At 49.1% G+C, this 19,110-nt stretch overlaps 1 protein-coding gene across 1 annotated transcript in view; it reads right to left on the bottom strand.

The window, feature by feature from the left end:
• The window catches only part of VWDE (von Willebrand factor D and EGF domains), a 395,553-nt gene that overhangs the window by 25,517 nt on the left and 350,926 nt on the right, over window positions 1–19,110 (bottom strand). Inside the window, exons 23-26 of the mRNA XM_086941980.1 lie at window positions 16,731–16,826; window positions 16,549–16,644; window positions 10,313–10,408; window positions 77–172 (exon numbers count right to left, since the gene is read on the bottom strand). Of these exons, the coding sequence (XP_086798106.1) occupies window positions 77–172; window positions 10,313–10,408; window positions 16,549–16,644; window positions 16,731–16,826 (384 nt within the window). The remainder of the gene's footprint in view (window positions 1–76; window positions 173–10,312; window positions 10,409–16,548; window positions 16,645–16,730; window positions 16,827–19,110) is intronic.

Here is a 19,110-nt window from a genome sequence, read left to right as displayed (position 1 = left end):
AATAATTCACAAAAGACTTTAATCAAACAATACAAATATGTAAAAAGTAATCAAATATAAAAACAGGATAAATTACCTGTGCTACAAGTTGGTCCATACCAGCCTGGTTTACACTTGCAGACCTCTGGAGCAACACATTCACCGCCATTTTCACAGTGTCGATTGCAAACCACTGATCAAAGGGTAACAAAAAATGAAGCAGTGAAAAGGACAGTTCTCAATTTTGTTAATTACTTTGTCGATTAAAAAAGTGACACCATATGAAAACTGTGTTTTATCTGCTTTGGGATACTCTGATATATCAATGTATGCTACGCAGTACAAAAGGGGGTGGTGATGGACAGAGCATCCGAACCAATCAAACACTCACACCCAGTCAACAGATCACGGTTTAATCCATCACCGTTCTTTAACCCACTCTGCCACCCCAGTTCAGACATGGCCATATGCAAATCAGTCTGAATCTGTGCCTCATGGGAACAGTCCAGCCCGAACTGCCAAGCCGTGCCTTCCCTGGACCGGATTCAAGCTTCCTAGGACCGGTTTCTGGCATTGCAGGCGACTTCAGCCAGGCTTGCTTGAATCCAGTGGAAAAGTGAGCAAGGGACTCACGTCTGAGCATACCCTGCCAACTTATGGTTAAGCATGGGCGGAAAATCCGTTTCGCTCGCGGATTTTGCGGATTTTCGGTAAATTCGCAATCCGCGAGATCCGCGAATCTCCCGCAAAATCCGCAAATCCGCGAGCAGCGGATTTTATGGCTTGCTCGCACTGTTCGCGTGAGTTCGCGGCTTGCCAGTACAACTTCGCACCCCGCGAGTAAGTGCTAAATTGCAGAAATACGATCTTAGCAAAACTGAAACTACTTACCAGGTTCAAAAGTTCAGGCTCATCATTAGTAGCCATTTCCTGTAGTGCTTCCTGAGGGGCCCCTCCAGAGTTCAGTTGCCAGTTGCAACTATTATGTGACCCTGCTCTGAACCTCAGAATAGTTACACATATGCCACAAAGGTCCTGAATTACAGCTAAGGGAGACAAGCAGGAGCCAGGCTGGAAGTTAAAATCCATTAATCAGCCCCTAATTCATTATTGTCAGTTGGGGCAGGGCAGGTGTTGTAACTAATTTTGCAACAATGAAAGCACTTAGCAAGTGCAAAAGATCACTAATCAGGAAGCACTAAGGAAGCAGGTGCCAGCTAAAAAAATATTCTGTGACACATTAATCAGCCCCAAATTAATTCAGGTCACTTGAGGCAGGGAAGGTGTGCTTTGCTTTGCCGAAAATAATGTACACTGGACAACCAGAGGGTGTGGTGATGAAACAGAGGGTGGCATGGGTGGGCCAGAGGGTGGCATGAGTAGTCAGAGAGTGGCAGTGGTGACAGAGAGTGGCAGTGATGAAGAAGAGTGTCCCAAACAGGCTGGACACGTAGAAACAACAAGTTCGCAAAACTTGCGACCCGACAGGTAAGTTCGCAAATTGCGAAATTGTAAAAACCCTCGCAAACTGGCAGAAACACGCGCGAACACAAAAAAAAATAAATCCGCAAATTCGCGGGAATTCGCGGATTTCGCGGATTGCGAGTTCGCAAATCCGCAAAATTCGCGAACGCGAGATTCGCAAAATTCGCCCATGCTTACTTATGGTGTACTGCAATGTATGTTACGCAGCAGGCAGAAGCAAAGTTTTAGAGACAACAATAAATATGCAGAAACATTCAAACTAAAAACAGCAATAAAGCCTCAAATCCCAAATGGATAGGTAGGAGATTGTGATTTTGTTAGATGGGGGACCTGGAGGGTCGGCCGAGGACAAGGGGAGAGGCCTCCGGAGAGGGCCTTCTCCAGCGATCGTACAGACAAGTAACTTCCCCCCCACAGATGGACACCACACAAGGATGAGGTTAACACTCTTTATATACGATTCTTGAAGCAAGGATATCAACGAAACAGTGAGATCGGGACACGAGGGTCCTCTCAATTCTAGTCTCTGGTGGGGAAAGGGGTAGCGGGACAGTCTTGGTACCGATCTGGTACGGAGGTGGTAAGATGGATAGCTCACAATCCTCGAGCTCGGAGTTCTGGAAGGTTGGGCCGCGGCAGCGCCAGCGGGCTCGGATGGTAGTTCACACAAGGAGGGGCCGCGGCAGCGCCAGCAGGTCCCGACGAGGATGTAGGTTGCAGAGGGCCGCGGCAGCGCCAGCAGGTCCCGACGAGGATGTAGGTTGCAGAGGGAAGCGGCAGCGCCAGCAGGTCCCGATGAGGATGTAGGTTGCAGAGGGCCGCGGCTGCGCCAGCAGGTCCCGATGAGGATGTAGGTTGCAGAGGGCCGCGGCAGCGCCAGCAGGTCCCGACGAGGATGTAGGTTGCAGAGGGCCGCGGCAGCGCCAGCAGGTCCCGACGAAGGTGTAGGTTGCAGGAAGCCGCGGCAGCGCCAGAAGTCCGTCAAGGATGAGTTCTTCTAGGTGTCTCTCGACTCCAGGATACAACTGCCTTCCTGCTCTGGAGCTGCCCCAGTTATAGGTCTGGCCTCCTTTGATGTCCAGACCCTCGCTCTTGGAGGTCGGGAGGTCCGGGATGAGGAAGTCCAGACACCCAGCAGGGGGGTGGAGCCAGCGCCCGGGGAGGCTGGGCGATCGGCACCTGGCAGGGGAGAGCCATCGACACTCCTCTCTCCCATTGACCTGCCAAGTGGTCCATTCACCTCCTGGGTGGATGGTGGTGCCTCGATGTCGGGGCCTGGCCAGGCCCAGGGTTGGAGTCGAGCTGAGGCCACGTGGCCTCGTGGTGCAGTGTCCAAGATGGCGGCTGGGCCCGGGCAATGGTGCTGACGGTGGCTCGGGTCAGCTGATGTTGGGATGTTCGGGCGCAGTCGTCCCGTGGGGGGACGGGTTGCGGGTGGCTTCTACGGGTTGCCGGGGTAGTTCTTCTGGTGACACCGGGAGAGCCGGTGTCCGTGCCCTGTCATGCGGGGAGGGAGTGGGCCTTCCATGAGGCCTGTCCAACATGGGTCCCCCCCCAGCTGAAGGCGGGGAGAGTCACCCATCCTCTTGGGTACTCTCCTCGTCGAGGCGGAAAAAGCGTGACAGGCCGTCCGCGTTGGCGTGGTCCTGGCCTGGACGATGCTCCACAGTGAAGTCCATCCCCTGCAGGGAGATGGACCATCGTAGTAGTTTTGGATTCTCCCCCCGCATCTGCATCAACCATTGCAGGGGTCTGTGATCTGTTTGTACCCGGAAATGGGTGCCGAAGAGGTAGGGCCGTAGCTTTTTGAGGGCCCACACTACGGCGAAGGCCTCCCGCTCGATGGTGCTCCAGCATTGTTCACGGGGCAGCAGGCGTCGGCTGATGAAGGCCACCGGCTGGTCGACTCCTTCGGCGTTGAGTTGGGAGAGGACCGCCCCAATGCCCTGATCTGAGGCATCCGTCTGGACGATGAATTCCCGGCTGTAGTCGGGGGCCTGGAGCACAGGGGCAGTGCACATGGCGGCCTTCAGCTTCTCGAAGGCCGCTTGACAGTCCAGGGTCCAGTTGACTGTTTTAGGGTTTTTCTTGGATGTGAGTTCTGTGAGGGGCCCCACAATGCTACCATAGTCCTTCACAAACCGTCGGTAGTATCCGGTGAGCCCCAAGAAGGCTCGGACCTCGGTTTGGGTGACGGGTGGCTGCCAGGACTGGATGGCAGAGATCTTGAGCTGGAGGGGGGCCACCAGACCGCTCCCCACTTTGTGTCCGAGGTAGGTCACGGACCCCTGGCCAATCTGGCATTTGCTGGCCTTGATGGTAAGGCCGGCCTGTTGGAGGGCTTGCAGGACTTCTCGGAGGTGGTGGAGGTGGTCTGCCCAGTGACGGATGTATACAGCAATGTCGTCTAGGTAGGCGGCGCTGAACTCTTCAAGGCCCGCCAACACCTGGTTCACGAGTTGTTGAAAAGTGGCTGGAGCGTTTTTCATGCCGAATGGCATCACTTTGAAATGGTAGTGGCCATCCGGGGTCGAGAAGGCGGATCGTTCATGAGCTCTGGGGGTGAGGCCGATCTGCCAGTAGCCCGCTGTCAGATCGAAGATGCTTAGGTAGCGGGCAGCCCCCCTACGGTCAACTAGTTCATCTGCCCGGGGAATGGGGTGAGCGTCGGTTCGGGTGACAGCGTTCAGGCCCCGATAGTCTACACAGAACCGTAGCTCCGGGGTGGTGCCCAGGGCAGCAGCTTTGGGGACCAGTACGACTGGGCTGGCCCAGGGGCTGTCGGATGGCTCGATGACTCCTAGTGCGAGCATTTTGGAGACTTCGTCCTGGATGCAGGCGCGCACCCGATCCGGCACTCGGTACGCCCTGTGTCGAATAGGTGGACTATCCCCAGTGTCCACGTCGTGAAGGCACCAGGGGGTGACCCCTGGGGTGAGGGAGAACAGGTTCGCAAACTGCAGCAGGAGAGCCCGACAGTCTTGGCGTTGCTCCGGGGTCAAGGCATCAGAGAGTCGGACCCCGTCCACTGAGCCATCTTTCTCGCGGGTCCTCAGTAGGTCAGGGAGGGTCTCGGAGTCTTCTTCCGCCCCACTATCGTTTGCCATCAGGAGGCTGAGTTCCGAGCGTACGAAGTGTGGTTTGAGTCTGTTGGCATGGAGGACCCGGAGGGGGTTCCGGGGGGACTCCATGTCTATTAGGTAGGTGACAGGGCTCTTGCGCTCAATCACCTTGAAGGGCCCCGTCCATTTGTCCTGCAGGGCACAAGGTTCGACTGGAGACATCACCCATACTTGCTGACCGGATTCGAATTCAATGGAGGAGGCATGTTGATCGTACCATTTCTTCATGTCTTCCTGACTGGCCTCAAGATTGGCTTTGGCGAGCTCCCTGAATCGCCGGGTCTGGTTGCGGAGGGTCAGGAGGTACTTATACACATCCGGGGTGGTCTTCTGGGGGGTCATCTCCCATTCTTCTTTAACCAGGCTGATGGGCCCCCGGACAGGGTGCCCGTACAGGAGCTCGAAGGGGCTAAAACCGAGGGATTTCTGGGGAACCTCTCGGTAGGCGAAGAGGAGGCACGGGAGCAGCACGTCCCATTGGCGACGAAGGGGTTCCTCCAGGCCCATGATCATCCCCTTGAGAGTGCGGTTAAACCGTTCGACCAGACCGTTTCCTTGCGGGTGATAGGGGGTCGTGAACCGGTAGGTAACCCCGCACTGCTGCCATAGAGATTTTATATATTTGGAGATAAAGTTCGTGCCCCTGTCGCTGACGACTTCCCGGGGGAAGCCCACTCGAGAGAAGATCCCCATCAAGGCTCGGCCTACCACTGGTGCTGTTATGGTCCGAAGAGGAATGGCCTCGGGATAGCGGGTTGTGTGGTCCACCAGGACCAGGATGAACCGGTGCCCCCGTGCTGTTCGGGGGTCCAGGGGCCCCACAATTTCTATTCCCACCCATTCGAACAGGGTGGTGACGACGGGGAATGGTTGCAAGGGTGCTTTGATTTTTCGGCCACTCTTCCCGCTGGCCTGGCAGGTGGGGCAGGCTCGGCAGTGGTTGGAGACATCATTTCGCATTTTGGGCCAGTAAAAGTGTGTTACCAGGCGGTTGTAAGTTTTGTCTTGTCCCAAGTGCCCGGCAAGGGGGACATCGTGGGCTAAGTTCAGAAGGAAGTCTCTGAAGCGGAGGGGCACCACCAGCACCCGGCTGGCCCCTAATTCAGCAATTCTTTGTTCGCTGTACAGTAGGTCATTGTCCCAATAGATCCAGTTTGCTCCTGCGGTGTCTCCTGTGCTCTGGGCGAGGGCTTGCTGTCGGAGTCCCTCGAGGGAGGGACAGGTCTTCTGCTCTTGCCGGAATTGTTCCTGGGTTGGTCCACCCTCTTGGCGCCACTGGGCCAGTTCTGGAAGCTCCTGGAGCTGAGGGGGCCCTTCTCGGCTTTGCTCCGGGGGATCGGTACTGAGGGCGTCTCCCTCTGGGATGATCGGGGGAGGAGGTGCTGGCCATTCGGGTTCTTCGGAACTGGGGATGGTGCGGGCGGCCATGGACCAGGTTGTTACGCATGCCCAGTCCGGGAGGCCCAGCATCCCCAGGTGCTCTCTTCTCTCAACGGCTGCCCAGGGGGAACTTTCGAGGTCGTTTCCCAGGACGCAGTCCACCGGGGCATCATCACGGACAGTCACTTTTAGCATACCGGACACTCCTCCCCATTCGAAGGGGACACAGGCCATCCGACACAGGCTCTCTGAATTGTCTGCTGATCGGACGGGGCAAAGAACGTTTGGCAAAATTTGTTCGGGGGTTACCAGATGACATCGGACTGCCGTCACACTGGCCCCGGTGTCACGCAGGGCTTCGGCCTTGCGCCCATTAATGTTCACCCACTGGCTGTATTTCCTCGTGTTGGCGGGTAGGGGAGCCCGCGGAATCATGTCTCTTTCCCCTAGGCAAGCCAGGATCATGGCGGCGAGTTCCCACTCGGGCTGTTCCTGTTCGTACTCCTCATAATCTTCGGGAGCCTGCTCCTCTCCCAGGGCGGCGGCAGCGACCTGGCGGGGTATGGGACTTTGGTTCTTCGGGCAGTTAGGGTCGTTGGCATAGTGTCCGGCCCGCTGGCAAGTAACGTTAGCTCGGAACCCCGGACAAATCGGGGGGTTTCCCCTACCGGCCTCCTCCTCCTCGGGGGCGATGGGGACCTTGGTTGGTTCTGTTTGGATCATTTGGCCCACTTCGGGCAACTCGAGTGCTTTCCCATCGGTCAGCTTCGGCGGCGAGCTGCCGAGGTTCAGTCAATTTACTGTCGAGGAGGTGCTGCCTGAGCTCGACAAAGCAATTGTTGGAGAGGTGCTCCCACACAATGAGGTTAAAGTTTTGCTCGTAGGTTTTTACATGGCTGCCCTTGATCCACCCCTCGAAGGCTCGGCTGAAATAATTCACATACTCTACCCAAGTTGTACCCGGGATCCGCTTGCAGTCGCGGAACCTCTGGCGGTACATCTCGGGCGTGAGTCCGTATCGAGTGAGGAGGGTGGCCTTCATGTGGTCATAGGATGTCATCTGATGGTCCGGGAGCTGCAGCAGGGCGTCGCGCCCTTCATTGACGAACCTCCCCCATAGCCCGGCTCCCCAGTCATTTCGATCAATCCGGTGGGAGGTCATGGCGATCTCGTAGGCCTTGAACCACTGCTGGATATCGTAGTTTCGATAATATTCTCTGACGACATCCTTGGGGATGTGGACTTTTGGTTCGGTAGGGCCCGGGGTGTGCGGGCGTTCGGGCACCCGAGATCTTTATACTGTTTCCGCATTTCTATCTCTGCTAGCTTGCGCTCATGTTCGTATGCCAGTTTTTTCTCTTCGAGTTCTCTCTGCCTTTGATTCTCTTCCCGCTCCTCTCGGAGCCGCAAGTGTTCTAATGTGATCTTTTGTTCCGCCAATTTCAGCTCTCCGTCCAACCGGAGCCGTGCCAACTCTAATTCATGGAGTCTGCTTTTCTCTCGTTCTTGGATCTCCTCCCGGGAGAGACCCGATCTCCTTCCTTCTGTCAGAGGGGTGTTTGTTTCTGGCGCCTCGAGGTTTTGGTTCTGGGGTACGGCCGTACCCGTTTCTGCCCAAGATTCTAGGGCGTGTTTGAAGTCCTCTTTTGTGCTCAGCCCGGTGGTAGCAATGCCTAGTTCCATGCAAAATTGCTTTAGCTCTCGATGGTTGTACTCTTCTAGTTTCTCCATCTGGAATTTCTCTGTGGATCCGCTTTCTTTTGTGGACATCATGCTTGAGTCGTGGGGTGAGTTACTCTCTGTACGATTATGCGTTGGTTCGGATCGCGCCGCTGGCCACCAATGTTAGACGGGGGACCTGGAGGGTCGGCCGAGGACAAGGGGAGAGGCCTCCGGAGAGGGCCTTCTCCAGCGATCGTACAGACAAGTAACTTCCCCCCCACAGATGGACACCACACAAGGATGAGGTTAACACTCTTTATATACGATTCTTGAAGCAAGGATATCAACGATACAGTGAGATCGGGACACGAGGGTCCTCTCAATTCTAGTCTCTGGTGGGGAAAGGGGTAGCGGGACAGTCTTGGTACCGATTTGGTACGGAGGTGGTAAGATGGATAGCTCACAATCCTCGAGCTCGGAGTTCTTGGGCCGCGGCAGCGCCAGCGGGCTCGGATGGTAGTTCACACAAGGAGGGGCCGCAGCAGCGCCAGCAGGTCCCGACGAGGATGTAGGTTGCTGAGGGCCGCGGCAGCGCCAGCAGGTCCCAACGAGGATGTAGGTTGCAGAGGGCCGCGGCAGCGCCAGCAGGTCCCGACGAGGATGTAGGTTGCAGAGGGCCGCGGCAGCGCCAGCAGGTCCCGACGAGGATGTAGGTTGCAGAGGGCCGCGGCAGCGCCAGCAGGTCCCGACGAGGATGTAGGTTGCAGAGGGCCGCGGCAGCGCCAGCAGGTCCCGACGAAGGTGTAGGTTGCAGGAAGCCGCGGCAGCGCCAGCAGGCAGGACGATGATTCACAAGGCAGGGTTGCGGCAGCGCCAGCAGTCCGTCAAGGATGAGTTCTTCTAGGTGTCTCTCGACTCCAGGATACAACTGCCTTCCTGCTCTGGAGCTGCCCCAGTTATAGGTCTGGCCTCCTTTGATGTCCGGACCCTCGCTCTTGGAGGTCGGGAGGTCCGGGATGAGGAAGTCCAGACACACAGCAGGGGGGTGGAGCCAGCGCCCGGGGAGGCTGGGGGCGATCGGCACCTGGCGGGGGAGAGCCATCGACACTCCTCTCTCCCATTGACCTGCCAAGTGGTCCGTTCACCTCCTGGGTGGATGGTGGTGCCTCGATGTCGGGGCCTGGCCAGGCCCAGGGTTGGGGTCCAGCTGAGGCCACGCGGCCTCGTGGTGCAGTGTCCAAGATGGCGGCTGGGCCCGGGCAATGGTGCTGACGGTGGCTCGGGTCAGCCGATGTTGGGATGTTTGGGCGCAGTCGTCCCGTGGGGGGACGGGTTGCGGGTGGCTTCTGCGGGTTGCCGGGGTAGTTCTTCTGGTGACACCGGGAGAGCCGGTGTCCGTGCCCTGTCATGCGGGGAGGGAGTGGGCCTTCCATGAGGCCTGTCCAACAGATTTACACAGTGTGTATTGAAGATTTGCAATCAGACTAGGCAAACGCATACAGCTGTAAACACAACAATGGGATTTTAGGATCCAAGGGAAGACTTTATAGACCAACGAGGAAAAATTTCCCCTTTATCATATATACTCATAACAGTACATCTCCTCGGGTCTTTTTTCGATGAGCCTTAAAGGGATCTAGAAAAAGTGAGTGTGTTCCACATTTAACCAATTCACAATTACAATACTAGTATTGTAATTGTGAATTGGTTAAATGTGGAACGCACATGATAACTAGGTGCCAGATGTACTTACAACTGGTTGCAAGATACTGGTAGCAAACTACCAATTCGTAGCGGGTCGCAATTTGACTTACCTCATAAATATTAATGAGACAGGCTGCAAATTATGACCTACTAGGAATCACAGCCATCACAGGGAGGCATACAATTCCTTTTTTGTAATGCAGAACATTTCAATTAAAGGAAACGGAAGTGCCTTTAAAAAAAAAAGTGTATTTATTTTTTTGTTTAATGATACGCAGTGAGCCCCTGTACCATTCCCTCCTCTTAAAAAAGCTTTTTTTGTTGTTAACATTCATAAAGTGGTAGGGCTCCCAAGCGCAAATCTTCTCATTTGCAAACGGTTTACCTGTAAGTTTCTAGTCATTAAAGTATTAATGTATTGCGACCAGAATTTGGTCACAAAATATTAATACATACCATTCCCATTCGGTATTTGGAAGGAACACCCTAAACACTCCCCTTTTAAATATAAAATCTGTAGTTGTTCACAAATCCAAATTGCGATTCGGTGGCATACTCCCGAATCGCAGTGTGGGTTTCTTTCATACCAAAATGTTTTTTTGCAATCACAAAGGAGCCGATACTGCGAATCAGCCCCTTTGGGACCACAAAAAAGCTGAGTTCATTTGACCCTTGGTGTGCAATTTCAGAATAGAAATGAGTGCTTGAACTTGTTCCACTGCACAGTCTAAAAAGAATACATAGAACTCACCCAAGTGAGCACGTGAGGTGCAGACATCAAGCTTAGAAACTTTGAGCAGTGATTGCAACTTTCTGTTTCCGAGCCTTCGCTTTTGGAGCTCAAACAATATAACTTGGAGAACTGAAGAAGTTCGGTGTCAAAAAGAATGTCTTTCAGACAGTGCAAGTACAGAAAAACAGACACTAGGCTCAGAGTCGGCGCAAACGTACAATCCTTTTTTCAGTGCAGCCATGCTTACTTGTTTCACATCTTGGTCCAAGATAACCGAAGGGACATGTGCAAACATTTCTAGCCAGACAGTCCCCTCCATGCTCACAAGGCGGATCGCAGTATGCTGCAGGAACAGAAGAAAAATGCCATACATGATATATAACCTGTGCATTTTTTTTAATGTAATAACTTGTCCAATGCTATAAACTAGACCAGGTATTGTGATCTGGACCCATGCTTAATACTAGATAATGCCAATTAGCATGATTTAGCACAAAATCTAGCATCATTAAATTGGAAAGAAGTTTTCTGTACTGATTGCTACGTCTGTGTAAAGTCATAAGGTTGTACTAGAAACCTGTGTTACTCACATAGGTATGGGACAGAGTCCTAAGGAGGAAAGAGGAAAAGGTTTGTATGCTACAGATTAAGAGATAGATTCTGAATTAGGAGGAAACATTTGCAAAAGCACCGGGTGAATGGAATTATTGATTCATGCTGGTTTTGCCACACTTCTTTCCCCCTATCAAAAGTTAAAACCAACAGAATGGGGAATAACCACTGCTGTGCTGCATAGTAGGCCTTTCTCAGTGTTATTCTATCAACACGATTCACATCAAGTGAAGTTGAGTCAGGTGTTCCCACACCCAGAAAAGCAGAAGTATGAATAATAACACATTTAGAATTGAACGGAGTGAAATTTCATTTGGAGATACAGCTTCAATCTATTTGCAGTCTGAGCCAACATTGGAAGACTAGAGCATGATAGGACCACTTAACAAAAATGGCCTTATGCTTCAACCTTCAAATTGCTCAAGCGCTTTTGGTCTGTGTGCATGACATGCAAAACCTTTTTCATAGCTGAAGGTGGCATTCATGTGCTTGCAAAAATAAAGCAAAACAAAAAATAGTCCATTACAAAAATGCCCCTTCTGAAAAAAAAAAAATAATAATTCAATAAAAGCCGACATTGGCCTACCAGCCCTAGAACAGATATGACCTATTTCTATAGCAAAGTTTTTAAGCATAGGCCTAGCACAGTGCTGTCCTTGCCGAGCTGTAAAACTGGCAAAAGACTTTGTCCTTTTCTATCTCGGCGTGGATGGCTCTTTGCTAATCCTATGCTTAAAGACTTTGATAAAAAAACAGACATTTGAGGTGAGCAGATGTAGAGTGTCGCTGGTGTTGAGAGTGCTCTAACTTGAGCTGCTTTCCACCTAAACTAGAGAACTACCCAGAGTTCTCTCCTTCTTTTTTGCATAATTTATGCATCACTCTATGCCTGAAAGGGTTTTGTTTTGACTTATACTGGTTGCTCCCTTGTGTCTGGACAAAGCTATACCTCTCTGAAGAGCTCTAATTAGAGCGAAACACTGTGTCAGGGGTTGCTTTTACTCATTTCAGGTTGGCTTGAGTTGGTATTTCACCAATTCAAAGCTGTAATACTGTGCCTGGAGTGATGAATGGCTTGTGTCATTTTACAGCTCAGCAAGGACAGCACTGTACTAGTCCTATGCTTAAAGACTTTGCTGTAGAAATGGCAAAAGACTTTGTCCTTTTCTATCTCAGCGTGGATGGCACTTTGCTAATCCTATGCTTAAAGACTTTGATAGAAAAACAGATATTTGAGGTGAGCAGATGTCCCTGGTGTTGAGAGTGCTCTAACAGGCGCTGCTCTCCACCTAAACTAGAGAACTACGCAGAGTTCTCTCCTTTTTTGCATAATTTATGTGTCACTCTATGCCTGAAAGGGTTTTGTTTTGTTATATATATATATATATATGAGCATGAGCTTAACCCGTTGGTTCAACATTTCAGTTTTGTAAATATTGTAAATATATGAATTTGTCCTTGTAAATAATATTGCATATAAATTTTGTATACGTAATTTTCCTTCACTTATAATTTCTCAAAAACAAAACAATGGTTTTATATATTCAAATGCTCTTGGGATTTTATGATACTGTTTATACCTGTATGATTCAGGAGTCTATTTTTTGTCTTGTGGTATACAGCAAATCGGACCCAAATTATGGATTTGATCAATTTGAGAAATTCACACCATTTGCACTTGCACTTTACAATTTCTCATGGGATGCACTTTTTAGCACTTTTCTAAACCCCTCCATTACTATAGACTATGCAATGTGTGAAAACTAAAAAAACTGGTTTGAGTGATCCTAACTCTCAATAACAAATTATCCGACACATGGGTATTTAATAAAACAGATTTAACCAGTTATTTATTCCCCCATGATTACTGTTGTAAATATGGCCATTAGAAAGGAATTCAGCCTTTCACTAAAAGCAATTTTAAATTAATATGAACTGTATTTATTATTTTATAAATTCAGTGGCAAATTAAGACAATATGAATGTAAAGTTATATATTTATAACGATAGAAGCTTGTTATATATTTTTCTGTTAATAGCCAATAGAAAAATGCCTATTTTAAACAGCGACATGGATAATATATTAGAAAACTATACCGACAGGATTTTTTCTATGTTTTCTCACATGTGATCTATGATGCAAACAGTGGGAGGGGCACTTTTGCACTTTAAATTTGAATGATGGTGTATTCAACCTGTGACACGTGATCAAGGGCTTACGGGCTTGAAACGCGTTGTGTTTGGGTCACTGAATAAAATACTGCCCACTTGAAAAACCTCGGAGGTCTGTGTCTCTTTCCTCGCCTGACTGCCATTGGGAGAACTCAGGAAGTGGTTTGAGGGTTTCCAGATATATATATATATTTATATATATATTAAAAAAAAAATAGGTTTTAGGGGACTTATAGTTAGCTGGATATTTCACTCATAGAAAACCATTGAAATTCCTCAGTTATAGTTAGTTCTGCTAACTATAACTCGCGTGCCCGCAATCCACTACTGATGAGGTCACATATTACATCCTTCATTACATGGTCAGTGACATCACTGATGACATCCCAGTATGCGCCAGGGAGCTGCGTTGCAGAGAGGTGTTCAGAGGCCATGCCCCTTTTCACAACACTCTGCAACGCAGCTCTGTGGTGCTTACTGGTGGTACCTGGTGGGCTAGTTGGCCCCCAGGGGACCTCAGAATTGAACGTGCCACAGAGTGTGTTTGCACACACATCACCTCGGGCCCCACCCCCCACCTTCACCAATGTGCAAACGTGCCCCATGATGGATTTTAAGTTTGGGGATTAAGTCCCCTTGAATCCTGAGGTCCCCTGGGGGCCAACTAGCCCACCAGGTACCTCCAAGTAAGTACCACGGTGCTGCATTGCATAGAAGTGTAAAAAGGGGCGTGGCCTCAGAACACCTCTCTGCAACGCAGCCCCCTGGTGCATACTGGAGGTTCCTGGTGGGCTAGTTGGCCCCCAGGGACCCCCAGTATTCAAGGGGAATTTGTTCTGCATCTGTAAACGCGCCAGGGGGCGCATTTGCAGAGCAGTGCAAGGAGGGGGCGTGGTCTCCTGCACGATCCCGTATTTTTAAAGAAGGGGGCTGTGTAGCCCCCCTTCTTTTTCTAATTTATTAGTTCTGGGGGCCCAATCCCCCAGGGCCTTTCCTCAATTTTTTTTTTAAATGTAGAAATCGGGAAAGGGGCCGTGTGGTCCCCCTCCCGAGGCCATAATTTGCCCCGGGGACCCCATCCCCCGGGGCATGGCCATTTTTTTTAATTATTAGTATTTTGGAGGGAGATGCCTTGCCCCCCACATGTGGCCACTTATGGCCCCGGGGACCCCGTTCCCCGGGGCCGGCTTTATTTTTTTTTTAATATATTATTTTCCATTTGAGGAGGGGGGCCGTGTGGCCCCCCTCCCGGGCCACTAATAGCCCCGGGGACCTCATCCCCCGGGGCTCCCCCTTTCTGTTGGGGCCATGGGGGGGTCCCCAATCCCCCCCCACGGTTCCAGCCGGCTCCTCGTGTCATGCGGGAGCCAGCATTGCTTTTCCACACTGGGAGCAGCTAACCTGCTGTTGGCACCCCGGGACACTGCAGGAGCCGGCCCTGGGCGGTGGCGGTCCCCAGAGCCTCGACAAGGCTCCAGGAGGGAGGCTGCGCGGCCCCCCTCCTATATTTTACAACGCCCCGGGGGTGGTGGGACTCGGGGCGCCATCACGGACACCCCAATTTGAGTCTTTAGTGCCCCGGGGGGTGGCGGTCCCCGGGGCGTGTGGGGGGGCTTGAGCCCCCCACACAGGGTATTTTTTTAAAAATAAAGCTTCTAGCCCCGCGAGTGGCTCTCCCCGGGCCTGGGGGGGCCTAAGAGCCCCCTGCAACTAATTAAAAAGAAGCCCCGGGAGTTGCGGTCCCCGGGGGTCCTGAGAGCCCCCACCTAATATTAAGAAACCCGGGGGGTGACGGTCCCTGGGGCTGGGGGGCCTGCACACCCCCCCAATTCAAATAAGCCTCGGGGTGGCGGTCCCTGGGGTTGCGGGGGGCCATGAGCACCCTGCCTATATTATGATAAAGCCCCAGGGGGTGGCGTTCCCAGGGCAGTGTTGGGGGGGGATTAGGGCCCCCACACTTTTTTTATAGTGCCCCAGGGATTTGCCCCCCCCAGGGGCTAATTAGCATTGAAGCGTGGGAGCCCGTGCTTTGTTTTTTTGGGGGGGGAGGATCGGCAGGATCTGCACACTCAGCGCGGATTTTGTTGATTTGTAAAAAAAAAAAAAAATTGGCCTTGGCGGTCCTTGTGGGACCCCCGTGAGCAGGCCTAGGGGATCAGGGTGTTTCTATCCTGCCTCCTTTTCGCGTTTTGTGCCTTTATTTTATTAAGTTTCTTGTGCCTCGGTTCTACCGAGTCACAAGAGGGCTGCCAACACTTCCTGATTTGGAGTGTTGACAGCCAATTAGAATACAGCTCGTGCACGGCAGGGTGCACTTAGCGTGCGCGGATCATCCGCAGCCATAGATATATATGTACTTTTAATTGTGATTTTCTCAGGAACTACTGAATGGATTTACACCATTCAAGCAAAAGGCATGAATCTGAACCACGGACTACCTCTTTGCCAAATTTGGTGTAATTCCGTTCAGCAGTTTGGGCTGATGAACGGTTCCAATAGAAAATTGCATGGGGAAAACACGTTTTGTGACCCCCCTTTTTTCTCAGCCCCCGCTCCACAAATCACCCCGAGACTTTCAGGATCGGAACGGACAGGAGATGGCCATTCGTTTTAAAACTTTCACGAAGATTTGTCAACCGGCGCCAAAGCTATTCCAAATAGAATGTTGCGGATTTCCTATGGAAAATAGGTTCTAAATATAAATACCTTTCTTGGGACCTGCCAGCAGGTAATATGTGCACACATATTTTATATATGTATTTTATATATGTATGTATTTTTCTTTAAACATGAGGCTGCTATGGCAGCTAAAGGTCTCCCTGTGCGATACCTAAAAACGACACTCATGAAAGTCCACTGGAGCGGTTCTATCTTTTCTGGAAAATTAGGACTCGAAACTACATAACATAACCATATGATTCCTACCTGCCCCTCTGGTATGAAGAGCCCTAACAAGGATAACAAAGAGCATGTCAGGCATAGCATCAGCTAACCAGAACTACCTATAATTGATGTCCTTTATTTTGGAGTTCACAGCTTTAGGACTTTGATCGGTTTTGAATTGTTCCTCTTTTAGAAGCATATCTATGGATATCCAGTTCTCATTTATCATTATGACTCTTTGAGAACATCTTTTGTGGGACTCCCATGTGTCCCAAACAAAGAGTCACCTTTTAATTCCTTTAAAAATGAAACCTTCTACTGTCCAAAAAAACTACACTTGTCAACAAAGACACTGATAATGGATGCTGGTGATTCACATCAACACAGATGTCTGTGCAGTTCCTCAACTTACTTGGCATCATTACAGCCTTTTTTATCAGTTTTTCAGCAAAAGCATGAGGAAGGCTGTATATTTACACTCTTGGAGCAAAACGTCTTGTTTAGATTCAAAGTATAAGAAAACACAGGGTATTTACATTGATGTGGAACTGAAAAGGCTGAAGCTATGAAGATTCTACAATACTGTAATACACAGAAAATTGACTAAATAGAAAGCTCAATTCCTGTGTAGGGACACACATTTTCCAGCGGAAAGTGATCTAGCTACAAGTGAAGCAGAAAGTCAAGGCTTCTGCTTATTCATTGCCATTACGAAAAGGAAGCTAAGGTGTTCTATTGCAGATCATAAATATGCTGTTACATCAGATATATGGAAATTCATTACTTTGATCTTGAAAAAGGAAGGAATTTCTTTACCATCATCGCACGTAGGACCGCCATACCCTGAAGGACATTCACAGACATTAGGCTTAATGCACTTTCCACGATTCTTGCAATCAGGTCGACACACAGCTGAGGAAAATTAAGATCTTAATTTAATAATTATTTATTGGCTATCTGCTACTTTTCAGAAAGTTAGGTCTTTTATGTTCACTTACCTGTTTGACAGTTGTATCCAGAATAGCCAGGTTTGCAACGACATGTGTTAGGAGCGGCACACTCCATATTTTTACCACAGGGCTGTTTACATATTGCTGAAAAACAATAAAATATATCATGACTTTTTATTAAAATACCCATACTGCATCATGGTTAAGCCACAACCACTGCACCTGTTCTGTTACAGAATCATGGTGTAAACTAGCACTATACATAAACCATAGATACATTAACAGAGTTAACTAATGTATTTGTTTACGTTCCTACATTGAAACTATATTAATGTATTCATTTGGAAATAAATTCTGTTGACGTTGTGATGCCATTTATTGGAATGACAAAGTATTTGAAAAATGTGGATGGAAGAAAATGTTTCCTGTTCCAGTATCCTTCATGTGACCATTTGGATCTGTTTGTGGTCTCAAAAAACTTTGTTAAATAAAGGACCATGAAGTTTGTCAAAGCAAAGAGATCAGTGGCAAACAGGCCACGCATAGCTAACTTGGGCCAACCTTTGGGAAAAATTAGAACTTTGGAATGTTGAGAGTTCCATTGAACACAATAAAGTGGCTTAGGGCCCATAATTGCTGGTACAGACCTTCAGCTCAAACATTTCAATACTTGTCTTTCTGCTTGTTTCATTTTAATCTATACAATTACATCCCCAGTAGATAGAATGCTCCTATACCCCTAAGTGGTTATTTAAGGCCCTCACCTGTGGCTCGGGCAATAAATTTGGGTTTGAGGTTTTCACAACCACTATTGCCCTCAGCAGCAGTCTATAATGCTTAAGTAAATATCCTGTTGAACATGGAGGATCCGGGACGATATCCAACATCACTTCAGTAATTATTTTGCAATCATTTTACAGTGTCACTCTTTTCTGTATGGACAACATTTTTTACCCAGGCTGCAAATGGGGTATTGGACCATAGTGGCACAAATGCAGCCTTTAAATATGAACTCTTTGAAAATTAAGTTTATTCTTTGACCTAAATAACATTGCCAGAAAAGTGAATTGATAACATGGTGACTTAGATCATATAACCATCTTCGGGTGATAGTTTCTGTTGTCATGAATATATGCCCCTTTCAGAGAATGATAACTGAAGTACTATGCGTAGTGAACTTTTATAATAACATTGAAAAGGGTAAATTGAGTAAAATTATAAATTTGCTTTGTGATGAACTACATAAAATAAGGGTCCTAAATGGCACTGATGTGATCACCCTGTGGGGCGGGGATGTTAATGCTGGTATTTGTTGTAATGTAGAATACGGGCTGTGTGGTGTTCATGATTTAGTAAATGTACTTATCCCACATGTCACCCGTACTGCAAGGAGGAGAATGTTTAATGATTTTATGGCAGGGAATGATTTGGGTTTTGTACATTTTCTGTGTACTCCGCCTGTTGATTTTACCCATACGTTTATTGGCAGAGGCCTAGTTTCACTTATAGATTTTATAATCGTCCCCAATAGATATGCAACATGGTTTAAACCCCATTCCAATACCCTGAGCGATCACTTGCCCCTGAGCAATAATGTAATCATCCCCAAATTAGTTGAACAACCAAATAATAGTTACCTAGCGGTGTCACAAGATATTACCTTAGCACGCTATAATGGCTACACCTTACGGTGGGGCAAGATAACTACCGAAGAGGTGACTAAACGGATCATTGTTAATGCATACAAACAATTAGCAGTGTGTCTACAAGACAGTGTAGACTATAATGGAATGTTGAGGGCCTTTTCCTCTATTACAATTAAGATTCAAAACCTGTTAAGAGCCCATAACAAGGTATCCCCAGTGAGGATTAATCAATGGTTCGATGCTAAATGTACGAAAGCTTATACCCAACTGAAGGTTGCCCTCCATAAAACAGAGAAACCAGGAAGAAATTAGATCATGTAGGAAGAATTATAACCTGGTTAGAAAAAAAGATTTAGAAGATCAGGCTTGGGATTTACTCTATGAGGCCTCACAAAAAAGGGAGTGCACTTTATTCTGGCTGGCAGTAAATGTCCCATTTTTCTCAAACTATGATGGAGCCAAGATTGAAGTTGCTATAGACGAAGATTCTTGGATTAAATTATTTTCAAGCGTATATAGCGCTAGGGGGGCTGAAGAATTTCCAACTGATATTGATTCTTGGGAATAAAGAGGGGTGGAAAGCTTTGTGCCTATAGGGCTGAATGTCACGTTAGATGAAGTTACTGCAGCAATTAATGCAAGCAAAGGTGGTAAAGCTCCCGGGCCAGATGGCGTTCCAATGGACTTATTTAATACCATTCCTGCACTCTGGTCCCCTTTGCTGACTTGGGTGTTGAAGGCCTGCTGTGAGAAGGGATTTATCAAGACATGGTCTGAATCTG

This window comes from Lissotriton vulgaris, chromosome 10 (assembly GCF_964263255.1).
Source record: "Lissotriton vulgaris chromosome 10, aLisVul1.2, whole genome shotgun sequence".
Classification (NCBI taxonomy): domain Eukaryota; kingdom Metazoa; phylum Chordata; class Amphibia; order Caudata; family Salamandridae; genus Lissotriton; species Lissotriton vulgaris.
The sequence above is the reverse complement of the archived record's forward strand: the minus strand, read 5'-3'. Positions and strand labels throughout refer to the sequence as shown.